The sequence below is a fragment of the Mus musculus genome, chromosome 7 (assembly GCF_000001635.26).
Source record: "Mus musculus strain C57BL/6J chromosome 7, GRCm38.p6 C57BL/6J".
NCBI classification, from domain to species: domain Eukaryota; kingdom Metazoa; phylum Chordata; class Mammalia; order Rodentia; family Muridae; genus Mus; species Mus musculus.
In genome coordinates this window covers 4,659,213-4,685,927 of record NC_000073.6, presented here as the reverse complement: position 1 = coordinate 4,685,927, position 26,715 = coordinate 4,659,213, and the positions used below count along the sequence as shown (strand labels likewise).

The 26,715-nt window shown below is 46.9% G+C and overlaps 1 protein-coding gene across 3 annotated transcripts; it reads left to right on the top strand.

Moving 5' to 3' along the window:
• The first annotated feature begins 739 nt into the window (after positions 1-739).
• Hspbp1 (HSPA (heat shock 70kDa) binding protein, cytoplasmic cochaperone 1) lies at positions 740-25,413 on the top strand. 3 transcript variants are annotated; one of them, XM_030242890.1, is made up of 8 exons: positions 740-1,034; positions 1,446-1,656; positions 3,880-4,084; positions 7,997-8,221; positions 21,070-21,225; positions 21,312-21,408; positions 22,436-22,547; positions 25,083-25,413. In XM_030242890.1, exons 2-8 carry the CDS (start codon positions 1,453-1,455, stop codon positions 25,155-25,157), a joined length of 1,074 nt encoding a protein of 357 aa, XP_030098750.1. In that variant the 5' UTR covers positions 740-1,034; positions 1,446-1,452; the 3' UTR covers positions 25,158-25,413. The 3 variants fall into 3 exon arrangements, with proteins under 3 accessions (XP_030098750.1, NP_001347558.1, NP_077134.1); NM_001360629.1 differs by having other exon boundaries at positions 947-1,034; positions 1,362-1,656; positions 25,083-25,412; NM_024172.4 differs by having other exon boundaries at positions 947-1,034; positions 1,359-1,656; positions 25,083-25,412.
• Positions 25,414-26,715: the final 1,302 nt, after the last annotated feature.

Sequence of the window (26,715 nt, the reverse complement as noted above, 5' to 3'; positions counted from 1 at the left end):
TGTCTCTGGCCCCATAGAAACCTGCATTTACAGGCATCTGCCTCCTCCCCTACTACATAATTAAAAACAATCTTTAAAAATAAAATCTAGCCGGGCAGTGGTGGCCCACACCTTTAATCCCAGCACTCGGGAGACAGAGGCAGGCAGATTTCTGAGTTCGAGGCCAGCCTGGTCTACAAAGTGAGTTTCAGGACAGCCAGGACTACACAGAGAAACCCTGTCTCGAAAAACCCAATAAATAAATAAATAAATAAATAAATAAATAAATAAGTAACTCTAAAAATATTTTTAAAATGATTGGAAGATCGAAGGTGGAAGACAGCTGATGTTGACATGGGACTTCCCACACACCATGCATAGTCACATGAAGACACACAACTCACACAGAGTATTCCACACTGAAACCGGTAATAAATGGGGAAACTGAGGCCTAGAAAAAAGTGAGCCCGAGTCTCAGGTTACAAAGGTGGGATATTAGGGGAGATATCCCGAGACTCTAGGAGCAAATGCAGTTAAAATCAGTTGAGTGAGGAACAAAACCGTCTGAGCAGCAGCAGCAGCAGCAGCAGCAGCAGCAGCAGCAGAGAAGGGGCGTGGCCTACGCAGGGGCGTGGCCGAACAGGACAAGCTGAAGTTCCAGGTACTAAGAGGCGGGACTTGACTGGGACAGGCCGAAAGGCCTAGAAAAGAGGCGGGGAATATGGGCATAGGCGGGGCCTATGCCTGGGAGGGGAGGAGTTCGCCATGAAAGTCCCTTGTTTGCTAAGATAAACAGAGGAGCTAGGGGGCGGGGCTTATAACAAAAGCGCGAAATGTAGGGGCGTGACAAAGAGAAAGTGGTGGGGGCCTAGTCGACAGAGGCGGAGCTAAGTGCCGCATCCGCTAAGAGGTGCTGCTTAGAACTGGGCAAACAGCTTGGGGTGAGGCACTTCCGTGTGAGAACTGCGTATTTCCGGTAAAGATGGCGGCGCCCAGTAGAGTCAGGTGCAGCCTAGTCTATCTTTAGGCGTGGTGGCAGCTCTAGACCCGGCAAGGTGAGATCAGCCCCATTGGGGCGCCCCTCTTCAAAGACACGGGAGGAGAATTGTTGCTAAGGAGACTGAGCGAAGGCTTGTTGCCATGGAGGCGGGGCAGTGGGGTTGCTAAGAGACGAGGACGCAAGCTGGGGAGCTTGGGGGGGCTCGTTGCCAGGGAGTAGGTGGGGCCTGTTGCTAGGGAGCAAGGAGGGACATCTGGATTTGGGCAAGGGTCCTGTTAGTATGAAGGAAGGAAAGGGGGCTATGGTTAAGGTGGTTGCAGGCAGAATGGTTTGGGATCATGAGAAGACTCCTAACACCTTCAAAACTCCACCTTCTCAGCAGACCTTCAAGAGTCGACCCATCCGGACACCATTGCTGCCTCAGCGGTGACCATCAATTTCCTTTAAACACATTCTTCCTTCACAGAAAGTCCATGGCAGACAAAGGCTCAGGGGGCAGTCGCCTCCCTCTTGCGTTGCCTCCGGCCTCTCAGGGTTGCTCGTCAGGGGGCAGTGGTTCCTCGGCGGGGGGCTCAGGCAACCCCCGGCCTCCACGGAACCTCCAAGGCCTGCTGCAGATGGCTATTACTGCGGGTTCTCAGGAGCCAGACCCCCCTCCAGAACCCATGAGCGAGGAGGTAAAGTATGAGGACCTAAGAAGGTTGGGTGAGGGTCCTGAGGATCTAAGTGTCTTGGGGAGAGTGGCTTAGTGAGCTACAAGCTGTTGTCTTCCTGGGTGGTGAGCTAGAGTCTAAATGTGGCATCATGATAGGGTGAAGGTCAGCTGTAAAGTGTCCGATCGCAGCCTTGTATTGGGAAGTCTCATGATGAGTGAAAAGTCTAAAAGCAAGCTGGGTTCTCTAGACCCAGGCAGAACTAGATTCAGCTTTGTCTCCACAAGTGTGACCTTGGGTATATTATTTAATCTTTCGAATCCTCAAGTGTTCGTTCATTTTTGAATTGATGGTGATAATAGTAATGATAGTGTCTTATCAGGCAATTCTGATGTTCCAGTCTATACTGACTCGTACACAACGTAGTTGGGTTTTGCCAGTTGCCAGCCATGACCTTGGTTGGGCAATTCACATCCTTTCTTTGCCTCTGATTTTTTTTTTTTAATCAATGAATTTGGAATAGCTATAATAAAACCTTACAGAATTGTCTTAAAGGTTGATAGGAATTTTTCATGTAACTTTTTTTAATTGACATTTACGATACATAGAATATTGTAGTAATTCAGTTAAGTTACAGAATAATTTATACATGTTGTGTCATGTTGTGCCAAGGTGGAAATAGGCATAGAGCAATGAGATAGTTTGCCCAAATTTGTCCAGGAGCGTGATTTCAAAGCCTTACAGCTTCTTCCCCTTTTCTTTCCTGTTTTGAGATTGCGGTCTCAAACAGACCACGCTAGCCTTAATGACCTTACCCTCCTGACCTTCCTGCCCCACCTCCAAAGTCTTGGACTTACAGATATATGGTAGCCATTTCAGTCCTCCTGAAGCGCCCTTTTGGGGACAGTGTAGTTTCTGGTCTTCCTCTGGACTCCTTTCTTTTGTTATCTCTTGTTCTCCTCATTCTCTATCTTTTCTGGCTTTTTTTTTTTTTTTTTTAATTTCTCCAGACGACAGTTGGCATGGCTGGAGAGCCCTTCTTGTTCCAACTTGGTAGCAAGTGCAGACCAGGGATACTATTCAAACCTCATGTAGTTCTCAGGACTTTTGTCACAATACAGAACCATCCAGCTCACCACAGCCTCCGGTTGTATAGCTGATCCTCAAACCTGACATCTTTTGGGAAATGGGCGGGACTTGTTGCTGAGGACAGAACCCCTGTATCAGCCTGACTCCTCTTTCTCCCCTCCTCCCTTAGCTCAACAGTTGGTTCTCTCTTCAGAGTCCAGGATCTGGCCATATTTCACACTGATACACAGATGAGGTTGTTCTTGAACTTGCTTCTGCCTCCATCCCACCCCGTGCTGGGATTATAAGCATGTGCCACCGAAACCTGCTCCATAAACTTTTCTCTTGCATGGACTACTTAGAATCCTAGTAAGCGCTCTTTCCCTGCTCCTATGCTTCTCAGTCCACCTCTCTGCCTCTCCTCGGGAGAACTCCCTTCCCAGCTCCACCCACTTCATTCAGAGCAGAATCTAGGCCTTTGCATCTGTTTGTAAGATCCAACTTGCTCCTTTCCTGGGGTGTTTCTCTCTCCTCAACTTTTTTCTTCCCTCACTTAACCTTGCTTCAGCCACCTTGGCTTGCTGGTGATTGCCTCTGTCTTGAATATTCTTCCTAGTATATGCTTGGCTATTCCCTGGCCTATTTCATTGCTGACATCTGACCCTCCAAGATGACCCCGTTTAAGTTCTACAGGCCAACCTCCACTCCCATGATCCTCCATTGTGCTTAATCTTACTTACCCTATAGCACTTGTCATATTGCCATCTCCTGTCACACTACATGTTTTGTTTTGTTTGTTTTTTCCCTCTAGCTTCTCTCTGTGTTTGTCTTGCACACACCCTGAACAACACTTTTTTTTCTCTAATCAGTCTGTCTCAGGACTGACTCCCTAGAACCTAGAAAAGAAGTTATGAGTAAAAACTGTGTAAACATCTGAGTGTGGTGGCTCTTGCTTGTTAATCCCAGCACTTGGGAGTCTGAGGCAGGAAGGCTGCTGTGAGCGGGAAGCCAGACTGCACTATAGAATGAGAGACTCCTGTGCTTCCCCCAAGATGTCTCCTAGATACTTGTTGATGGAAAGAGCCATCAGTCCTTGCATTTGGCTGTCCTATTAGTGTCACTCCCTGGGCAGTCACTGAGAGACATCTTCTACCCCCATCCTTCTCCCTTCTTCCCTAGAGACGCCAATGGCTGCAGGAAGCCATGTCGGCCGCCTTCCGGGGCCAGCGAGAGGAGGTGGAGCAGATGAAGAACTGCCTCCGGGTCCTGTCCCAGGCCACACCCGCAATGGCTGGCGAAGCTGAGCTGGCCACTGACCAGCAGGAGCGTGAAGGCGCACTAGAGCTGCTGGCAGACCTGTGCGAGAACATGGACAATGCAGCAGGTACCCTCCTCCCTCAGTACTCCCCAGGCTGTCCCACATGCTGTCTGGCTCTGCCCTTTCCCAATTCTCCTGTATTGAACCAGCAGCTCCTCCCAGGAACAAAGCCCTCCTCATACCCCACCAAGTCCCTGTGGTGACAGATTTGTTCTGCTACTTCCCGAGGAGTCCTGGGACTGATGTTGACTCCCTAATTTGCTTGCTACTCTCTCAAGGGAAGGGAGGTGGTTTGGGATGGAGTGGTAATCTGAGGCCGCCTGGAAGTAGAGTGTTTGATCAGAGACCTGAGTGAGGGTATTTCATGGGGTATATCACCTGAGTGAGGGTATATCATGGGGTATATCACCTGAGTGAGGGTATGTCATGGGGTATATCACCTGAGTGCGGGTATATCATGGGGTATATCACCTGAGTGAGGGTATGTCATGGGGTATATCACCTGAGTGAGGGTATATCATGGGGTATATCACCTGAGTGAGGGTATGTCATGGGGTATATCACCTGAGTGAGGGTATATCATGGGATATATCACCTGAGTGAGGGTATGTCATGGGGTATATCACCTGAGTGCGGGTATATCATGGGGTATATCACCTGAGTGAGGGTATGTCATGGGGTATATCACCTGAGTGAGGGTATATCATGGGGTATATCACCTGAGTGAGGGTATGTCATGGGGTATATCACCTGAGTGAGGGTATATCATGGGGTATATCACCTGAGTGATGGTATGTCATGGGGTATATCACCTGAGTGAGGGTATGTCATGGGGTATATCACCCGAGTGAGGGTATGTCATGGGGTACTCCTGCTTTACAAAAGGCATTCGAGGCAGTAGGAATAGCTAGTGCAAACGTTGAGGTAGGATGGTGCTACTGTGATCAGAACAGACAGACATCCTCCTGTCAAAGGAGTGGGACGGACACGTGTAGGTCTAGGGTAAGCAATGACATTGAAGTATCCATGGTCAAGGTGCATTCTGTAGGTCACATTCATATGTATGTATGCATGTATGTATATATAATTTATTTATTTTTAAATGAGACAAGATCTCACTATGTAGACCTAGCTGGCTTGGAACTCTGTGGTCCAGGATGGTCTCAAACTCACAGGTATTTTACCTGCCTCTGTGTCTCATGTACTAGGATTAAAGGGGGATCAAAGACATTTGCTACCACAACCAGCTTTTTTTCCTTCTTTTTTAAAGATTTATTTATATGAGTACACTGTTGCTGTCTTAAAGAAGAGAGCATTGGATCCCATAACAGATGATTGCGAGTCACCGTGTGGTTGTTGGAAATTGAACTTAGGACCTCTGGAAGAGCAGTTGGTGCTCTTAACCACAGAACCATCTTTCTATAACCACCCCCCCTTTTTCCCCCTTTTTTATGTATGTATGTATTTATTTAATGTATATGAGTGTACTGTAGCTGTCTTCAGACACACGAGAAGAGGGCATCGGATCCCATTACAGATGGTTGTGAGCCACCATGTGGTTGTTGGGAATTGAACTCAGGTCCTCTGGAAGAGTAGCCAGTGCTCTTAACCACTGAGCCATCTCTCCAGCCCTTTTTTTCCCCCTTTTTTGAGACAGGGTCTCACTGTGTTACCCTTGCTGGCCTAGAACTCACTATGTATACATATTAGGCTGGTCTTAAACCCACAGCGATCCCCCTCCTCTGCCTCCTGAGAGCTAGGATTAAAGACGTTTTATGTTTATGTGTGAGTGCCTGCATGTATGTATTTGTGTGTACCACCACATGCATATCTGGTAACCTCAAAGGCTAGAGAAGAACTTTGAATCCCCTGGAACTGGAGTTACAGGCAGTTGCAGTCTGCCCATGTGGGAGTTGGTAACCGAATATGGGTCCTCTACAAGAACAGCAAGTGTTGTTAATCTCTGAGCCATTCCTCAAGCCCCACATTTTTTTTGTTATTGTTGTTGAGACAAATTCTCAGGCAGCCCAGGCTACCCTCATGCTTGCTGTGTACCTGGGGTTGGCTTTGAACTCCTAATCTTCTTTTCTCCTCTCCCCCGGTGCTGGAATTTCAGGTGTGTGTCACCAGGCCGAGTTTCTTTTTTTTTTTTTTTTTTTTAATTTATTTATTATTTATTATATGTAAGTACACTGTAGCTGTCCTCAGATACTCCAGAAGAGGGCGTCAGATCTCATTACAGGTGGTTGTGAGCCACCATGTGGTTGCTGGGATTTGAACTCAGAGCCTTCGGAAGAGCAGTCAGTGCTCTTAACCCCTGAGCCATCTCGCCAACCCCCAGGCCGAGTTTCTAAACTTTACTTTTATTTATCAAGGTAAAAAAAAAAAAAAAATCACAAAATGGGCCAGTGAGAGGGTTCAGTGGGAAAAAGTGTTGCCACCCAGTGACCTGAGTTTGTTAGAAACTCACATGATGGGAAGAGAGAAACACCTCCCAGAACCTTGACCTTTAAAATCGTACATAACATGTGTATGCCTACACACACACACACACGCACACACACACACACCACTAATAAATATAAATAAATATGTAAATGTTAAAAAGTCACAACAGAAGTAACCATTTTGAGTATATAATTCTGTAGCATCCATCTCTTTTATTTATTTAATTTTCTTGTTTTGTTTTACTATTTTTGGGAGGGAGGTTTTATGAGACAGGGTTTCTCTGTGTAGCTCTGGCTGTCCTGGAATTCAGAGATCCTGCCTGCCTCCTCTGAGTGCCAGGAGTAAAGTCGTGCACCACTACTGCCCAGACAGTCTATAACATCCTAGCTGACGCTGAATTTGTGACTGTCCTTCTGTTTATACCTTCTAAGAGGTGGAATTACAGGCTGTGCCAGCACTGGGCAGCATTCAGGACATTACAGTATTTTGCAGTATTACCTCCAGGTTTCAGAACTTGTTGAGTATGGCAAGCCTACTCGACTGAGCTAGATTGCTAGCCCTCTTTGCATTTCGTGCTTTGAGGCAGGGTCTCAGAAAGATGCTGAGTCTAACCTTGAACTCCTGAAGTCCACGCAGAACTTTTAATCCTCCTGTCTCAGCGTTTTGTTTTTTTTGTTTTTTTTTTGTTTTTCTAGGCAGAATCTCACTATGCAGGTCTGTCTGTGCTGGAATTTAAGTATATATATAATATATAATATAATAAATCAGTCAGTAAGTATATATATATATAATATAATAAATCAGTCAGTATGTATATATATATATATATATATATATATATATAATATAATAAATCAGTCTGGTGGAGTCAAACACACAGAGATCCACTGGCCTCTTCTTCCCAAGTGCTAGGAGTGCACTAGTATACCCTGCTCTGTCTTGGCTTTCTAGGTAGCTGGGGTAATAGGCATGTACCCCCAGTTCCTCCCAATCTCTTGTTTTGTGACAGTGTCTTGTTTTGTTTTGCTTTTGTTTTTCGAGACAGGGTTTCTCTGTATAGCCCTGGCTGTCCTGGAACTCACTTTGTAGACCAGGCTGCTGGCCTTGAACTCAGAAATCCGCCTGCCTCTGCCTCCCAAGTGCTGGGATTAAAGGCGTGCACCACCACCACCGCCCGGCTGTGACAGTGTCTTATGTAAACCAGGAAGGCATAATACTTCTACGTAGCTGAGGATGACCTTGAATTTAGGATCTTACTGCCTCCTTCTTAGTGCTGAGTGTACCACTATGCCTATTGTATGTGGTGCTAAGACCCAAACCCAGGACTTTATGAAGGCTATGCAGGCACTCTACCAACTGAGCCTTAGCTACAGACCTGACTCACTTCCAAATCTTTTCATCAGCCTTTCTTCTCATACCCTGTCTCTAAATGAATACCCTGTTTCAAACCTTGTCTCTAAATTCTAAGGAGTAAGCGGTCAGCCTGTGAATTGGGGGCTTTGACAGTTTTCTCTCCTCTCCTGTCCATAGATTTCTGCCAGCTGTCAGGCATGCATCTGCTGGTGGGTCGATACCTGGAGGCAGGGGCTGCAGGGCTGCGCTGGAGGGCAGCACAACTCATCGGCACATGCAGTCAGAACGTTGCAGCCATCCAGGAGCAGGTGTTGGGCTTGGGTGCCCTGCGCAAGCTACTTCGGCTGCTCGACCGGGACTCCTGCGACACGGTACGAGTCAAGGCTCTCTTCGCCATCTCCTGTGAGTGTTCCCGGATTTCAGGGGGAGGGCCTGGGGCCAGTGCTGACCGCAAGGGTGGGGTTTGCTGATCTACAGGGGAGGAAAGGTTGGGGTGCTTCCTTTACTTTTGATTTGTATTCCTGTTGGGGCTCTGTGTGGTGCAGGAGCCAGAGTAGTGACGTCAGAGCCAGATACTAATTAGGCCCTGATGGTGCTGATAGATGACCTTGTGTTCCAGCTAGAGCTTCTCATACCTATCAGAGTCCTTGTCCACGTTTGGGGTCAGTTCATTTTCTGCCTTGGGGATCATCCTATATACTGTAGGATACTGAGCTGTGTTTGTGGTCTCCACCAACTGAAGACATAGGAGCATTGACCAGTTATAACTTAGCCAAGCAGTGGTGACGCAAGCCTTTAATCCCAGCACTCAGGAGGCAGAGGCAGGCAGATTTCTGAGTTCGAGGCCAGCCTGGTCTACAGAGTGAGTTCCAGGACAGCCAGGGCTACACAGAGAAACCCTGTCTCAAAAAACCAAAAACAACAACAACAACAACAACAAACCAAAAACAAAAAAACCAAACCCCCAAACCCTCAAAACAACCAAGCAGCACTTCTCCAGACAGGGTAGTCCCTCGGAGAGGACTGCGGTGGCTCTATGTGAATGCTGTCTGCCCTCACAGCTGTGAAGCAAGGGAACCAAGGCGTGGGCAGAGGTAGTGAAGATTTAGGTGCCAGCTCGGGGACAGAAAGAAAATCATTGTGTTAAAGCACTTGCTGGTTTTGGTTTATTTTTATAATTTATATATTTTGTGTATGTAGTTCCTTCTACCATTCAGGTCCTCAGTGTGTGTGTGTGTGTGTGTACATATTAATATAAGAAATATATACAATTATATATTACATAAAATATTATATGTAATATTACATAATATAAATTATATATGTTGCTGTTTTTGTTTTTAAGAGGCAATGTGTCATGTAGACCAGGCTGGAACTCTTTTTGTAGCTGCAAATGACCATAAAATTCTCTTTCTTTCTTTTTTTTTTAATTTTTTTTTTTTTTTAGGTTTTTCAAGACAAGGTTTCTCTGTGTAGCCCTGGCTGTCCTGGAACTCACTTTGTAGACCAGGCTGGCCTCGAACTCAGAAATCCACCTGCCTCTGCCTCCCGAGTGCTGGGATTAAAGGCGTGCACCACCAACGCCCGGCTCTTTCTTTCTTTCTTTCTTTCTTTCTTTCTTTCTTTCTTTCGACAGGCTATCACTGTGTAGCTCTGGCTGGCCTGTAACTAGCTATAGACCAGGCTTGCATTAAACTCACGGAGATTTTCTGTCAACAAGTTTCCCTCCTACTTTCATTCATGTCTCTTTTGTTGTTTTGTTTATTTGATCCACTGCATTTAGTTAGGGATGGTTTCATGAGGTGAGAGCTTATTTGCCAAAGCAAGAGCAACTTACTAATAAGCACAACACTGAGGAATATGGTTTCTCCTACTCCCTCCCCCAGCAGAAGTTGGGCGAATACCTAAGGGAAGGGTGGAGTCCTGTAGTATCTCTCCTACAGTCAAATGCTTTAGATTCTCCTGCTGCCATTTCTGAAGTGTTGGGATTACAAACATGTATCACCAAAATTAGTTTATGGGGTTTTGCTGATCAAACCCAGGGCTTTGTATATGGTATATTGAAGCACACCACCAACTCTCTTTACCTTTTTGTTTGAGGGCAGGATCTTGTTAAGTTTTCCTCGGTTGGCCTTAAACTTACTGTACAGTCTAAGCAAAACTTGAACTTGTCATCCTCCTGCCTCCATATTCCAAGTAGGTTGAATTATAGCCTATGTCCTGAGGCCCAGCTAAATCCATCCTTGTAGAGTGCACTGTGTAGTATTTTTTTAGTGTATTCACAAGGTTGTGTACCCCCTCTCAACTTAATAACATTCATCATATCCAGCTGGACTCTGTAGGCCCGTAGCAGTCCCTCCCCGTGTCCCCCTAAGCCCAGCTCTTTTTTTTTGGTTTTTTTTCAAGACAGGGTTTCTCTGTGTAGCCCTGGCTGTCCTGGAACTCACTTTGTAGACCAGGCTGGCCTCGAACTCAGAAATCCACCTGCCTGTGCCTCCCAAGTGCTGGGATTAAAGGCGTGCGCCACCACGCCCGGCTAAGCCCAGCTCTTGCAGGCATTTGCTTAATGTGTCTCAGGACTTGCCTGTTCATGACATTTCTTGTAAACTGAATGGTGTGTGCCTCATAAGGCCTTTAGCTTCTGGATTGTTTCAACGAGTGCAGTGTTCATCCTTGGTCTGGCATGCGTCAGTACTTCATTCCTTTTTATGGCTGAATGACATTTCTTCACATTGACACAGCACATTTTGTTTATCTGTTCATCTGCCAGTGGGAGTCTGGGTTGTCTCAGCCTCTTGGCTGTTCGGCTGCTGTGAGCAGGGGTTGGGAGTCTTGGGGGTATGTACCTGGGAGTAGGCTTGCAAGGACATACAGGGACTCCTTGTTCATCTCTGCAAGGTTGACTGTTTCCTATTCCTTTCCTTTCTTTGTTTCTTTCTTTCTTTCTTTTCTTTTTCTTTATTTATTTTTAAGACAGGTTTTCTTGGTGTAGCCCTGGCTGTCCTGGAACTACCTAGCACTGAGCTTAGAGCCTCTGCCTCTGCTTCCAGGTGTTGGAAGTAAAGGTGTGCACCGCCACTCCTGGCTCCTTTCCATTTTTGAGACAGGATCTCATACAGACCACGTTGAACTCTTGAACTCTCTCTGTTCCACAAGACGACCTTTAACGTCTCGTCTTCCTGCCTGTATCTTTCCAGAGCCCCGGGAATATAGGCATGCACCACATGCGTGGTTTGTGAGCTGCTGAGAGTTGAACCTAGGGTTTTGTGAATGCCAGGAAAACATCCTATTACTACCAACTGACATACACCCTAAGTCTGACCGGTCTTTGCTCTAGCAGCTGCACATTGTGATTGAAGTGGGATATGTAAAACCAGGCCTGGCTGCCTATACTTATAATTCCAGGACTCAGGAGGATTGCCATGAAATTGAGATCCAAATGCGTTACAAAGCTAGATTTTGGAAAGAAGGAGAGAAGGAGAGGGGAGAAAGGCAGAGGCAGAAAAAGAGAAATGCGGTGTGTAGGCCGGGCCTCTAACCCACATCCTTTTTCCTTTGCCTTCCTCTACATCTTGAGCTCTGCTCTCCATGTGCTTGTTCACCGCGGATGGCAGATGCTACTGGGGCATAGAAGCTGGCGGGAAAAACACGGAAGGCTCGGGTAGGAGAGGCCTTTAAACGGGGAAAGGATTTGACTCTGAGGCAGGAAGGAGGTCTGGAGCAGGGCAGCCTCTGGGAAGTAACACCCACATTAGGGACATGAAGAGACAGACACAGGATAACCTAGCCCTAGGGTAGGGAAGTGGACTTTGTGCCCTAAATCCGCTACACCCAGACCTGGAGCCACATAGGGAAGAGCCTGCAATGCTTTCCGTCTAAGCGTTTAAGATTTATTACTTGTATCTTTTTTTTTTTTTTTTTTTTAATGTGCATGAGTTTTTTGCCTGCATGTATGTGTGTGTATACCAGCCAGAAAGGGCATTGTATGTCCTTGAACTTGAGTTACAGGTATTGTGAGCTGAACCCAGGTCCTCTCAGTAAGAGCAATCAGTGTTCCTAACTGCTGAGCCAGCTTTTCAGACTCTATTAATTTTTTTAAAGAGTATTTAAAACTATTTTTAGTTCTGTGTATATGTGTTTGTTTCTGTGTGTAGGCATATGCACATGAGTGCCCTTAGATGCTAGAAGCACTGGATTCCCTGGGTCTGGAGGTATAGGTGGCTGGAACCACTTGATGTGGGTGCTGGGAACTGAATTTGGGTCTTCTGGAAGTAGCAAGTGCTCGTAACTACTGACCTGTCTCTCCAGCCTATTCAGTCCCAGTTGCTTTTTAGAAAGACATTAAATAAGGTGGACATGGTAACTCACCTATAATTCTGGTAAATGGGAGGCTGAAGCAGGAGGGTTTCTGTGAGTTCTAGGACAGCCTGGGGTCTAGAGGGAGAATGTGTCTTAAATACCCCGTGCCTCCAATGAAGACATTCTATAGTATTGAAAATATAGGGTACTGAGAGTTGATACACATCTGTGATTCAACCTTTGGGAGCTAATCTAGAGGATGCCTGGAAACTTGAGGTCACCTGACCCAGGCCTTTAATTCCAGTACTCAGGACACAGAGGCAGATGAATCTCTGAGTTTGAGGTTAGCCTAGTCTACCTTGTCTCTAAAACAAACAAACAAACAAACAAACACCGCCATTTTTTTTTTTTTTTTTTTGAGGTCAGCTTGTGCTACACTTTGAAGGATCAAGGCTAATGAGAAACAGAGCTCTGTTGGTAGAGTGCTTGCCTGGCATACAGGAAGCTCTGGGTTTGATCCCAAGTACCACATAAAGCAGGTGTGGTTGCACATGCCTGTAACTTCATCAGCTTTTGGCAGGTGAAGAGGTGGAGTCAGGAGGATCAGAAGAAGTTCAGGGTCATCCTTGGGTATATAGTGAGTTCAAAGCTAGCCTGGCCTATAGAAGATCTAGGGAGCAAGGAGGCAGAGGAGGTGGAGAAGGGAGAGCGGAAAAGAAAATGAAGACAAAACAGAAATCTATAAAAAGTTACATTGTTCAGAGTCTGACAGGTACAAAGATTATGTAGTGAAAAGCTCCTGTCCCAGACCACCTGGTCCCCTTCTTGTACATGGTACATGTCTTTTTGAGTGTGTGTGTGTGTGTGTGAGTGTGTGTGTGTGTGTGTGTGTAGGTGTGTGTGTGAGTGTGTGTGTGTGTAGGTGTGTGTGTGTGTGAGTGTGTGTGTGTGTGTGAGTGTGTGTAGGTGTGTGTGTGTGTGTAGGTGTGTGTGTGTGTAGGTGTGTGTGTGAGTGTGTGTGTGAGTGTGTGTGTGTGTAGGTGTGTGTGTGTGTGTAGGTGTGTGTGTAGGTGTGTGTGTGTGTGTGTGTGTGTGTGTGTGTGTAGTATACAGACATGCACAAAGCCTCTCTTCCTCTGCTCATTTGTATGTGCCTGGTAACAGATCATCTGGATGGTTCTGCCCAGCTGATCTTGGACCACTTCCGTCCTCTTTCTTCTTTACATAGTAGTGACTGTCATCTTTCACCATTCCTGGGGGTCAGGGCTCAAGAGCAGCCTACTTATATAGTTCTTGATTTTGCCCTTTCTGAGGCCTTGGTCATCAGGCAGTGGACTGTAGTAGTGATACTGTCTTTGAGCCCACATAGATCCTCTGCTGTTGGCTATCTGTCTTTTAGGTTGCCTGCTGCTGAAGGAAGCTTTTTGAGGACTGAGGCAAGAAGCCTGAGGTTGCTTGAGTGGCCCAGCCCCCTGGCGTGGTGGGTCTTCTAGATGCAGTGGGGGTGCTACAAAACAACACTGCCATTTTACTCTGAAGTAGAGTTTGCATAATCACTTTAGAGTGCACATTCAAGTGGTGTCTGCCCTTCCATGGGTAGATTTATAGCATGGTGTTATGTGGCTGCTTTCCAGGGCTCTGTGCTAGGAACCGGTAGGGCTTGGTCACGTGGGCTCCTACTGCCTGAGGCAGGGACATTACTACATTCCTAGCCCTCTCTGTGAGGGCTCAGACTTGGTTGCCCTGTCACTTCACTTTTGTAAGTGGTTCTTTGTTTGCACAGAGAAAGGGTTTCAGAAAGACTCAGAGATGGGTCACTTGGAGTCATTCGTGTGCAGGCCTGGGGTGGGGGAAGGGACAGGGAGGGAGACACACATGCACCTCCTGTTGACATGATCCCTGCTTCTGCTGCTTCTCCGCTCACCTCCGCCCCCCTCCGCCCCTAGATGGGGTTTCTCTGTGTGACTCTTGCTCTCTAAGCCAGGCTGACCTTGAACTCAGAGATTCTCTTGCCTCTGACTGCAGAGTGCTGTGGTCAAAGGTGTGTGCCATCACTGCCTTTGGAGAGAGGGGGCAGTGAATGCCATTGCCATATAATTGTGGTGGCCAGAGGACAACTGTAATGTCAGCTCTCTTTATTTACCTTTATGAGGGACCTAAGGATCTCCAGGTCAGCCTTGCACTTCAGAGACTGCTTTTACCCTCTGAGCTGACTCACTAGTCTTGCCTCTTCTTTTTCATACAGGGTCCTGTGTATTCCAGGCTGACCTCAGACTTGCTATCTAGCCAAGGCCTTGTGATCCCCCTGCCTCCCAAATACCAAGATTACAAGTGTGTGCTACCATATCTGGTTTTGCTTTTAGATTTTTACGGTGTTTGTTTGTTTACATTTTGCATGGGCATGTGTGCTCATAGTACAAGTGTGGTTGTCTAAAGGCAACTTGTGAGAGTTGGTTCTCACCTTCCAACATTGGGTTCCTGGGATTAAGCTCAGGTTATCAGGTTTGATGGCAGGTGCCTATGCCTTTACCTGCTGAGCCATCTTGGTGGCCCATTGTTTTTTGAGACAAAGTCTCACTGTAAGCCTGTGTAACCTGGTTTGTAACCTCCAATATAGTCCAGGCAAGCATCAAACTTGCAATGATCTCCGTGTTTTGTTTTTAATTATGTGTATAAATGTTTTCCTGTACTTGGGAAAGCAGGTACTGTAGTGTACAAAAGATTATATCGGCTCCCCTGGAGCTGTAGTTACAGGTGGCTGTGTTGCCTGCTGTAGGTTCTGGAAACTGAACTTAAGTCCTTTGGAAGAACAATAAATGCTCTTACACTAAGCCATCTTTGTTTGTAAGACACAGTTTCACAAGGCCTCGCCTAGCCTTGAACTGGCCCTGGAGCCAGGGATGACCTTGACATCTGGTCCTCCTGCCTGAGGTTCTCTAGCTTCACGGCAAAGCAGAGTGGGAGGTATAGAGGGATATACTCTTACCCACTGTCTCTTGCCTCCCTCCTTATCAGCACCCCAGCAGAGTTACATTTGCTCCAACTGATAAACCATATTGCTGTCTCGTCTACAATCGTAGCATATTGTGTACTCTCTTTTGGACAGGCGTCTAATGACACGCATCCATCACAATGGAACCATACAGAGATGTTTCACTGCCTAGAACCTCTCAGTCCTGCCTGGATGGCACACCCCCTCACCCATGGTTTGACTTCTCCAGAATGCCATTGTCCCAGAGTTTTTATTGCTGTGAAGAAATACTGTGACCATAGCCACTCTTATAAAGGAAAGAATTTAATTAGGGCTGGCTTACAGTTTCAGAGGTTTAGTTCATTGTCATCATGGTGGGAAGCATGGTGGCATGCAGGCACACATGGTGCTGGAGAAGTAGCTGAGAGTTCCACATCTGGATCGGCAGACAGCAGGAAGAAAGAGTGGCACTGGGCCTGGCTCAAGTATTTGAAACCTTAAAGGCCAGCCACAGTTCCTCCAAGAGGACCATGCCTTCTAATAGTGCCACTCTCTTTGAGCCTGTGGGGGCCATTTTCATTCAGACCTCTGCAGCCATATAGTTGGAACCTAGCACGTGTGGTGGGTTGGTCTCTTATGTTGTAATGTTCACTTAACCTTCCTCTGCCTTGACAGCTCATTGCTTTTCGTTTTTGTTTTTTGAGACAGGGTTTCTCTGTGTAGCCCTGGCTGTCCTGGAACTCGCTCTGTAGACCAGGCTGGCCTGGAACTCAGAAATTCGCCTGCCTCTGCCTCCTAAGTGCTGGGATTGAAGGCTTGTGCCACCATGCTCGGCTGCTCATTGCTTTTCAGCACAGAGTAAGTGTAGCTTTTTAACGGGAGAAGTGTGAGTGCGTTGATGACACGTGGCTGTCAGTTGAGAGCAGTAGCATTCATTCTGCATTCCCCTGTTTCAGAGAAGACATGGGGGCTCAGGCAGGGTTCATGGAAAGCGGGGTGAGTGAGAGACATGGGGGCTCAGGCAGGGTTCATGGAAAGCGGGGTGAGTGAGAGACATGGGGGCTCAGGCAGGGTTCATGGAAAGCGGAGTGAGTGAGAGACATGGGGGCTCAGGCAGGGTTCATGGAAAGCGGGGTGAGTGAGAGACATGGGGGCTCAGGCAGGGTTCATGGAAAGCGGGGTGAGTGAGAGACATGGGGGCTCAGGCAGGGTTCATGGAAAGCGGGGTGAGTGAGAGACATGGGGGCTCAGGCAGGGTTCATGGAAAGCGGGGTGAGTGAGAGACATGGGGGCTCAGGCAGGGTTCATGGAAAGCGGGGTGAGTGAGAGACATGGGGGCTCAGGCAGGGTTCATGGAAAGCGGGGTGAGGGTCGTGGTAATGACCTAGATGAGAATGAAGGGTGACGTAAGTAAGCAATGGTCCTTGAGGAATGGTGACTGGTACCCTCCAGGGACACTGGTAATGACCAGAGCATTTTCAGTTTTAGAGTTGTTGGGGTCAGGGCTCTCGTTCTCATGTAGCTGTGCTCGTGATCCCTCCCACAGCATGGGCTGGCCTGTCCCTAAATGCATACCATGTTCAGGTGGACAAGCCCTGGGGTCAAGGACCGTCCTTCTCCTGGTTATGCTTTCGAGGTAGAGCCTTCGGGCTGTTTGCCAGTTGAATTTGTGCTGCCTCATGTCTCCTACCTATGGACTATTTTGTTATTTATTTATCTTATCTAGTTTTATTTTGAGGTATTTTTTGAAATAGGGTCTCAGATAGCGATGGCTGGCCACAGACTCACTGTCATTGAAGATGATCTTGAATTCTGAGTTCTGGGATTACAGACATGTTTTACCATGACCTGCTATTATTATTTTCCTTTTTATCTTTTATTTTATTTATTTATTTTTGAGACAGGGTTTCTCTGTGTAACAGCCTTGGCTATTCTGGAACTCACTGTGTAGATCAGGCTAGCCTCAAACTCAGAGATCTGTTTGCCCCCCTTCCTCCCCCCGGAGTGCTGAGATTAAAGAATGTGCTGTCACAGCTGCCGCCACCACCGTCACCACTAGGACTCAGCTTTTTGAGACAGAGTCTCAGTACATAAGCTTGGCTGGTTTGGTACTTGCTGTGGATTTGGACTGACTGAAGTCCGCTCATTTGCAAACACTGAGATGGCAGGTGCACACCACTACAACCAGTTTTCTATTGAAAACAAACAGTGGAGCAGTGCCGGCGCACACCTTTAATTCCAGCACTCGGGAGGCAGAGGCAGGCGGATTTCTATGAGTTGGAGGCTAGCCTGTTCTCCAGAGTGAGTTCTAGACAGTCAAGGCTACACAAAGAAACCCTGTCTGGGAAAAAACCAAAACCAAACCAAAAAACCCAAACAACAACAATTCAACCCCTACAGTCCAGAAAAACCTCCCGGAGTCCAGAAGAGGCATTCAGTCTCCTGGAGCTGTAGTTAGAGTTGGTCATTCGCTGCCATATGGGTGCTGGGAACCAAACCTGGGTCTCTGCCAGAGCAGCTAGTGCTCTATTTTTTTTTTTTTTTGAGACAGGGTCTCTCTATGTAGCCCTGGCTGGCCTGGAACTCACTTCGTAGACCAGGCTGGCCTCGAATTCAGAAATCCGCCTGCCTCTGCCTCCCAAGTGCTAGGATTAAAGGCGTGCGCCACCACGCCCGGTGCAGCTAGTGCTCTTAACTGCTGAATCAGCCCCAAGTCTTTTCCTTTCTTTGTTTAAAATGATGTTGTATTAAGTTCAGGCATGGTGACACATGCCTGCAACCCCAGCATGTAGAAGATTGGTGAAGGAGAATCCCGAGTCTAAGGCCAGCCCGACAGCACACAGTAGTAAGTCACTATCTTGAGAAAGAAAATAAGCTAGAGAGATGGCTCAGCAGGTTTTTATTTATTTATTTATTTATTAAAAAAGAAGCATACTGCTTTTGCAGAGGATGAGCAGCGTTTCTGGTATCCACATCGGGCAATTGTCACTGCCTATGACCCCAGCTCCAGAGCACATAGTGGGTACAGACCTATTTTTAAAGTTTTCTAAGGTATTTATTTATTTATTTATTTATTATAAATAAGTACACTGCAGCTGTCTTCAGATGTGCCAGAAGAGGGCGTCAGATCTCATTACGGATGGTTGTGAGCCAGTATGTGGTTGCTAGGATTTGAACTCAGGACCTTTGGAAGAACAGTCGATGCTCTTACCCTCTGAGCCATCTCTCCAGCCCCTTTCAGTTTTAAACTTTTTTAAATTTATTTTTTATGAGTTTATGGGTATTTTATGTGGATGTGTGCCTGTACAACTAAGTTGTATGCCTGGTGCGCAGCTCTTCAGAAGGAGAAGTCCACTGGATCCCTTGGGACTGAAATTACTGGTGATTGAGCCACCACGTGAGTTCTGAGAAATGAACCTGAGTCTTCTGGGAGAGCGGCCCCAGAGTTAAGAGCTTAACCACTGAGCCATCCCTCTTGCCCCTGCATATGGACTGTTAATGATCTTTTGTGTCTTTATGTCTTGCTAAGTCTCAGAAGTCTGTGGTATGCATTTTACACTCAGCACATCTCAGTTTAGGTGTAGAGCTTCCAAAGGTTGGTGTATAGTTTTACTAAAACAACAGAGTTGTGTTTAGAGGAAAAATGTACTGCCTTTCTGGTTGTTGACTTTCTATTTCAATGAACTTGAAAGGGGACAGACAGCCCAGCTCCTTAGTCACACTTGGCACATGTGAGGTACCTAGTGGCCTTGAACTTGCAGTGGCTTCTGTCTGAGCAGTGAAGGCTTGGAGCTTGACCTTCCTGCAGACGCATCCCTGGTTGGCTGTTACCCTGCTTGACGGCTTCTCAGAATCCTTGTTGCCTTCGGAAGAAAGATCATACATGCTCTGAAGCCTGGCTGTCGTGTCTGTTAAATGGGAATTTAAGACACGTGTGGTGCATTCCTTTAACCCCTGCATTTTGAAGGTGGAAACAGTAAGGCTAAGAAGAACTCGGGTCATCTTTGGTTGTGTGAGCAAGCTGGAGGCCAGACTGAGACCTATGAAACCTCATCTTAAAGCTGATAAATAAGGCTGGGGAAATGATTCAGTTGGTAAAATGCTTGCAAGCATGAGAACCTGGGTTCAGATGCCCAGTACCGTGTAACAGGACAAACAAGGAGGCTTGGGGCTGTAATCCCAGAGCTGGGGAGCAGAGATTTGGTAGTCCTTGGAACTCCTAGTAATTCAGCCTGCTATAACCAGGGAGTTACAGGTTCAGTGAGAAACCCCGCCTCAATGAACACGGTAGGCAGTGATTCTGGACAACACCGGGCTTGACCTCTGGGTTTCACGTGCACGATACACATATGTATCATGTACACAAACAGAAAAAGACCAAAATAAGTAAATGACTGAATGAATGAGAAAATAGATAAATTTGGAACCCAAGAACACCTATCTACTGGGTATATGTGAAAAGTAAAAGGTGATAATGCACAAACATGTGCTGTTGTCTCTACAAAGGCAATTTTGGAAATTTGGCTTCTCTAAAAACCACAAAAATATCCATTCATAGGAGGTATCCAAAATATTATACACAAAAATATTATAAGAATATGTTTTTGTTTTAATCCCAGGTGTGGGATATGGGGCTGCTTCAGATTGTCCATAGCAGCTGACTGTGATTTGCCTCATGCTTTAGCAGGGGCATGATTTTGCCAGGTGCAGATAGTTTCTGTAATTGTGTGATGGTTATAATTCGGGAACTTTTCAGAGGATTTATAAATAAATAAATGCAAGGGTTCCAAGAGGCAGGGGTGGTTGTTGATTGCTGTTGATCATAGTGTGTTAAGTAGTCAGTGCACAGAAAGAAGAAACTACAAGAAGAGATTAGATACTTACACTAAAGATCAGTCTTGCCCCAATCAGCAATGCCTTAATCAGCAGGAAGTAGTCTAACAAAAACGTTGCCTTCCCCCTTCGGACCCCTGACTTTATTCAGGGGTCTCTTTCCTTTTCTCTCTATCCTTTTTTCCTCTTATCCAGTGCTAGGAGATTGAAAGGGTGAAAGAAAAGGGATGGAGAAGGGTGGAAGAAAGAACAACCCACAAAGTAGCAAAAGACAAGTTACATGCCTCTAAGATAGAATATTGCTCTAGTGTAAGAAGAAATGAAGTAGTTACAGAATTCTTGAAAACATTTAATTGAGTGACTAAAACTAGATACAAAGGTTTGTGTTGTGTGAGTCCATTCAGAGGAGGTATCCAAGATAGGCAAATCAATAGGGAAAGAAACTAGACCTGTGGTGGCAGAGGCAGGAGGGACACTTGAGAATGGGAATGTCATCCACTGGGTACCAGCATGATATAAATGTTCTGGAGTTGTGATAGCCATGGCTGCATAGCTTGTGAACATGCTAAAAAACACTGAGTTACATGCATTAAGAGGGTGAACTCTGGGTTATGATGATGAACTATATGATGGTGATGGTGGTGGCGGTCATGATGCTGCTGCTGCTGCTGACAGTGGGATGGTGGCAGTACCACTGATGGTTGAAGTGATGGCGGTGGTGGTGATTGTGATGATAGTGCTGGTAAATGGAAGTAGTGACTACGTAGTAATGATAATGCTGGTTGTGATGCTAATAGTGATTTGGTGGTGAGGGTGTTCATGGCTGTAGCAATGGTGATAGTACAGGGGATGATGGCTATTAATGGAAATGGTGGTGGTGGTCAAGGTGATGATGGTGATATTGACGGGTTTAGTAATGGTTATGGTATTGTGGTGCTGCTGATGGTGATGGTGGTGCTAGAATTGATGCTGATTGTGATGGCAATGATGATAAGAGTGAATGGGTGGAGTTAGTTGTAGTAACTGAGATGGTGGTGAGAGGGGTATAGTGGTGATGGTCACAACGCTAGTGGCGTTGGTGCCTGTGGTGGTGGTGATGCTGAAGGCCATAGTGACTGGGACCTCAGAGCTCTGCTTCTCCCTCCAGGTCTTGTCCGAGAGCAGGAGGCTGGGTTGCTGCAGTTCCTCCGCCTGGATGGATTCTCAGTGCTGATGCGGGCCATGCAGCAGCAAGTGCAGAAGCTCAAGGTCAAGTCAGCATTCCTGCTGCAGAACTTGCTGGTGGGCCACCCTGAGCACAAAGGTGAGCAGATGGCCTGACAAAGGCATCTGGGGCGCATGGGAGTGGTATGGGAACGTCCTTGCTGACTCCCACAGCTCTTCCCCCAGGAACCCTTTGCTCCATGGGGATGGTCCAGCAGCTGGTGGCCCTTGTGAGGACAGAACACAGTCCTTTCCATGAGCATGTGCTTGGAGCCCTGTGCAGGTAGGTGTGCCGGGGTCCTAGGAGGAGGGGGCCTTGTATGGGTTCCCACAGAAAGAGCAGCTCAGGCACTAGCCCGCTCCTACACTGGGACCCTGCACTGGAACTATCCCTGTGGGAGACAAAAAGATTGTAGGCCAGAGAGGTGCAAGGATCACACAATGCATTCTTCACAGTGCTTGGGAGGGAGAAGCCCCTCTTACAGTTGACAGGGTGAACAAATTAGTCTTCTTGGCTTTTTTAACCTTAGTCCACATGCTCCCCGGAATGCTGCCCGATACAGAATTGGAAACCTACTTTAAAGGCATTGTAAGATTTTATATATATATATATAAAATCACTTTATTCTATGTTCATTGGTGTTTTACTTGAATGTATGTTTGTGTGTGAGTGTCAGAAACTCTAGAACTGAAGCCACAGGCAGGTGTGACCCACCATGTGGGTGCTAGAAATTGAACCTGGGTCTTCTGGAAGAGCAGCCAATGCTCTTAACCACTGAGCCAGCTCTCCAGCTCCCACATTGTAAGATTTTCTTTCTTTCTCTCTTTCTTTCTTTTTTTTTTTTTTCGGTTTCAGTTTCTGTTTCGTTTTTTGTTTTTTTGTTTTTTTCAAGACAAGATTTCTCTTTATAGCCCTGTCTTTCCTGGAACTCACTTTGTAGACCAGGCAGGCCTTAAACTCAAATGTCTGCCTGCCTTTGACTCCTGAGTGCTGGAATTAAAGGAGGGTGCCACCACCACTCAACCAAGATTTCTTAATATAACCCAAGTGTACCATTCTCTAGCATGATCTTTTAGATGACAACTGACAACAGTGTGTCTCAGTGTCAAAAGTTGGACGCACCTGGACCATGGCAGAGCCAGCATTGACTTTATTGCAGGCACCATCCAGACTTTATATTCACTGCTGGGATGGGGGAACCAAAGACTCACTCTAGGGCTCCATAGAAGCAGTGGTGAGGGGCTTGGTGCTGGGCTGTGGTCTTCATTACAGATGAGGTCCTAAGGTCTGCTGCTGTGTCCTCCCATAGCCTTGTGACAGATTTCCCTCAGGGTGTTCGTGAATGCCGGGAGCCTGAGCTGGGCCTGGAGGAACTGCTCCGCCACCGCTGCCAGCTGCTGCAGCAGCGTGAGGAGTACCAGGTAGGTGGGTGGGTGTGGCCCGTGCCTAGGGCTCAGTCTGCCTCTGCCTCCCTTCTCTCCCTGTTGTGTTTTCTCCTGTTATCTGACACTGTGCGCCACATGCTGTGCCAGCGGGGGAAGGGAGAATCACACTGATGAGGTATTATGTACCACCAAAGTTTGTCCTTTCTCTCTCTCTCTCTTTCTTTCTTTCTTTCTTTCTTTCTTTCTTTCTTTCTTTCTTTCTTTCTTTTTCTCTTTCTTTCTTTCTTTCTTTCTATCTTTCTTTCTCTCTCTCTTTCTTTCTTTCTTTTTTTCTTTCTTTCTTCCTTAAATATTCATTTAAATGGGTGAATAAATTTCGTAGCTAAGAATGGGTAACTCAACAGATAAGTAATATGTGATCACAGTTAACTTAGCATTCATACTTACTTCCTGGACCTAGGTGGTTATTGTAAATCTTTTCCATAGTTAAAAAGATGTATATAAGTGTCTTTGTTTGTATGTGCTCTTGGGGTGGGGGTGGGGGTGCCTTTTGAAGCTAGTGAAAGGCTTTGGAGCCTCTGGAGCTGAAGTTACAGGTAATTGTGAGCTGCCTCGTGTGGGTGATGGGAGCTGAGTCAAGATTCCCAGCAAGAACAATTGCTCTTAATCACCGAGCTATCTCTCCAGGCTCTAGTATTTGCTTTTTTACATTTGTAAGGGTGTATGTGGGTATGTGTATTTATGTGTGGGAGCGTTCCTGGTGTAAGTACCACGGTGCTTGTGTGGAGGTCACAGGACGTCAAAGTCAGGTCATCAGGCTTGGCAGAAGGCTCGTTACCTGCTGAGCCATCTCGTCAGCTCTGCTCATCGGTTTTGTGAAGCACCCCCTGCTTCAACGCTGAGGGTTTTAGCAAAGCTATGCATAGCAAATGTGCGTCAGCGATGCTCTGTTGCATCTGTGTCTCTGTGGACACACCTGATGTTTACAGAGGGACAGCAGTAACTAGGAGAGGCAGGACACCTGCTAGCAGCTGTCGATCCTGACCTCATCATCCCAGGAACTTGTGACCTTAATATCTGTCCCCATAGAGCACTGGATGCTGCAGACCAGCCTGGCCTGGTTTCAGGCAGACAATGTGGGGGCCTCCATGCTGCATTTGTATTTATCTCCCAGGAGACCCTGAGCAGAATTGGAAATTCCAAGTCCAGCCTTGCTCCACCCTTAGAGGTGCCCACCATCTACAGGCAAACAAACCAAGCTTTATATTAAAAATTTTTTTTTCTCAAAAATAAAGACAAGGTTGGGTATTTTTTTTTCTCTCAAAAATAAAGACAAGGTAGCAGGGAGGCAAAGGCAGGCAGATATCTGTTGTTGGAGGCCAGCCTGGTCCCTGTGTGTAGCATTGCAGGCCTGGTGCTGGGGTTAAAGCTGGCCACCCCTGTGCCCAGCAGGACAGTTTTCTCTTTACTCACTCCTAGTGACAACTTTTTTCTTCCATCACAGCTCTACTGTGTAGAGTAGGGATGGCCTTTTTGACCTCATTGACTTAACTACCTCTTCTTAATGTTTTAGTTACATTTTCACTGTGTTAGCTTAAAGTGGTCTCAGACTTGAAATCCTGTTGTAGGAAGTATAGTTTGTCTCCAGTCTCTCACGACTACAGACACTGCTATAGGAACAAGTGTTTGAGGCAGGGGACACGGGTCAGTTGGCAAAGTGCTTGCAGTGCAAGCAGAAGGAGCTGAGTTCACAGCGCAGGAAGCAGGGACAGAGGATCCCTTGGGGCTCATGTGTAGCCAGTCCAGTAGAGTCAGTGAATTCCATGTTGAGTGAGAAAGAAAGTGTGACTGGGAAAATGAGATGGAGGCTCGCACACAGCGTCAGTCCTAGCACTGGGGAAGAAGCAGGTGGAGCTCTGTGAGTTGGAGGCCAGCTTGATCTACAGAGTGAGTTCCAGGACAGCCAGGCTGCATCGTGAGGAAAGGGAAAGAGATGGAAAACAGTTGAGGAAGATAATCGTTAAACTCTGGTGTCCACACCCATGTGCACACGGATGCACTCATACCCAAACACATATGCGTGCACGTGCACACACACACACACACACACACACACACAAGGTGGATGGCTTCTGGGGCCCTCTTGTCTTCACACACACACGCACACACACACGCACACACACCCTTCTCCATACCCATAAAAATGGAACTTAAAAAAAAAAATCTAATTACTGGGGGTGGGGGCTCATGTGTGCCATGGTGCCCAGGTGGAGGTCACAGGAAAATGTGTAGGAGTCAGTTCTTCCCTTCAATCAGTGGGTTGTGGGGATTGAACTTAGGGGGCTGATGTGAAGACTGACCAGTCTGGGAGGCCGCAAGACTCTATGTGTGGAGTTCAGAAACCCATGAGCAGGGCAAGTGATCATGATTGGCGCAGTGGTCCTTGGGAAAGGCTGGGCGTCCGGAGTGGGAAGGTGGCAGGTAGTTTAGAAATACAGGAGAGTGTTCTGCCTGCTGAATGTATGGCAGGCAGGTCTGCCCGCGCTCAGGACTCCTCTCACCCTGATCCAGGAGGAGCTGGAGTTCTGTGAAAAGCTGTTACAGACCTGTTTCTCTAGCCCTACCGACGACAGCATGGATCGCTGAGACCAGGTGGCTCCTTGCTTTCTCTCCGTGGGAACCCCAGGCCTCCTGCCTCCCTCCTTCCCAGGCACTCTCTCTTAAGGGATTGCCAGGCCTTGTTTGGGCCTGGGCCTGGGCCTGCCAGCCCATCTCTGGGTAGCCCCCTGGAGGGGTTGCTGAGAAAGGTGCTGGCCCCTTGATCCCCTCCCTTGCTTTCTGTCATCCTTTCTTCTCATGTCCACACTGCTCTTCAAATAAAAACATTTCTCCTGCTCCCTTATGCTGTCTTGCATTGTTTTTTGGAAGGTTCTTATGGAAGGAAGGAGGGGCTGAGCTTAGAGGATTTGGGGAGATGGTCACTAAAGGTATAATAAGTGTTGCTCTTACCTCAGAGCTGCTGTCTTTTCTTGCTGTGTTGTGCTGGGACCATCTGTTCTTTAACACACACACACACACACACACACACGTACTTTTAAAAACATATTTGAGTGTATAAAGAGGGGCATGGCCTGTGAATGGAGGTTAGAGGACAGTGTGGGGCATTGATTCTCCCTTTCTCCCATGTGGGTATTGGGATCGAATTTTAAGTTGAGCCAGGTTATGGGCTTGCACAGCAGCCACCTTTGCCCATGAAGCCAGCTCGACATCCTTGAAGTTTTGTGTGAAAGTTAATCTTCATTGCCAAGTTGGCAGGATTTAGAATCACCATGGAAACACATCTCCAGTGTGTGTATGAGTTTCCAGAAAGGTCTAACTGGGGAGAGAAGACCCATCCTGGAATTGGGGGTGGGGTGGGGGGGGGGGGCAGGCTGAACTTAAAGGAGACAGGGAGCAGAGCTAGTGTTCACTTTTAATATGAAGGTGCTCTCTTACACAGAACTCAGTTGATACAAGATCGAACAAAAATTAAAAGCAGCACAGCCCAGGAGAGACAAGACGAAAAAAATTACTGACAGGTGTTAATCTGTGCAAGTCCATTAAAGCCATTTGAGAAGGGGTGGAGAAAAATATCTACATCCCTTGAAAGTCAAAATAATGACTGACGTGAAATGTCCCCGAAATATAAAGTCCTAATCTGCTGTTTTAAAAAAGGAAAACTAATGTTTCTTACATGCATTTATCTAGTCCTTACAGCTGACCTCTAAAACGGGCACGAAGGAGCAGGGGATGAAAGTTGGGGTAAACCGAGGCTCAGCGCTAGAAAAGGCCCTTTAGTGACTGAATCCCGGCGTTAAGGGGTTCCTCCCGGTTGTTACAAGAGGAGGCTTTGTGCAGCAACTGGCAACAGTAGACGCGGCTTGGGCAAATGCCTGAGTAGGAGGTCAGCCAGAAAACCTCGGCAGACGCTTAGGCATCCGGGACGAACCCGACTGAACAAAAGCAACCAGCTTCGCGTGAGGACGAAAAGTTGGAATGGATTTCTTAGGAGTTGACTCGAGTCAAAGAAATATGGTTGAAGGAGTCGGAATAACAATCGGATTTCCGAAGGTAGCTTTCAGGGCGAAAGATCCTAGAACCGAATATTCAGCGGATTTTGGAATGTAGTCACAGAAAACGGGGTTCTGGCTGCAGCAGCGCCTGC

What these genes read in the sequence shown, in the direction of transcription:
- Hspbp1 (XM_030242890.1), top strand. Translation starts at nt 1,453, where the DNA reads ATGGCAGACAAAGGCTCAGGGGGCAGTCGCCTCCCTCTTGCGTTGCCT. An exon ending in GGCTCTCTTCGCCATCTCCT is followed by an intron (nt 8,222 to 21,069) that starts GTGAGTGTTCCC and finishes TTCTCCCTCCAG; the next exon opens with GTCTTGTCCGAGAGCAGGAG. An exon ending in GTGCTTGGAGCCCTGTGCAG is followed by an intron (nt 21,409 to 22,435) that starts GTAGGTGTGCCG and finishes GTCCTCCCATAG; the next exon opens with CCTTGTGACAGATTTCCCTC.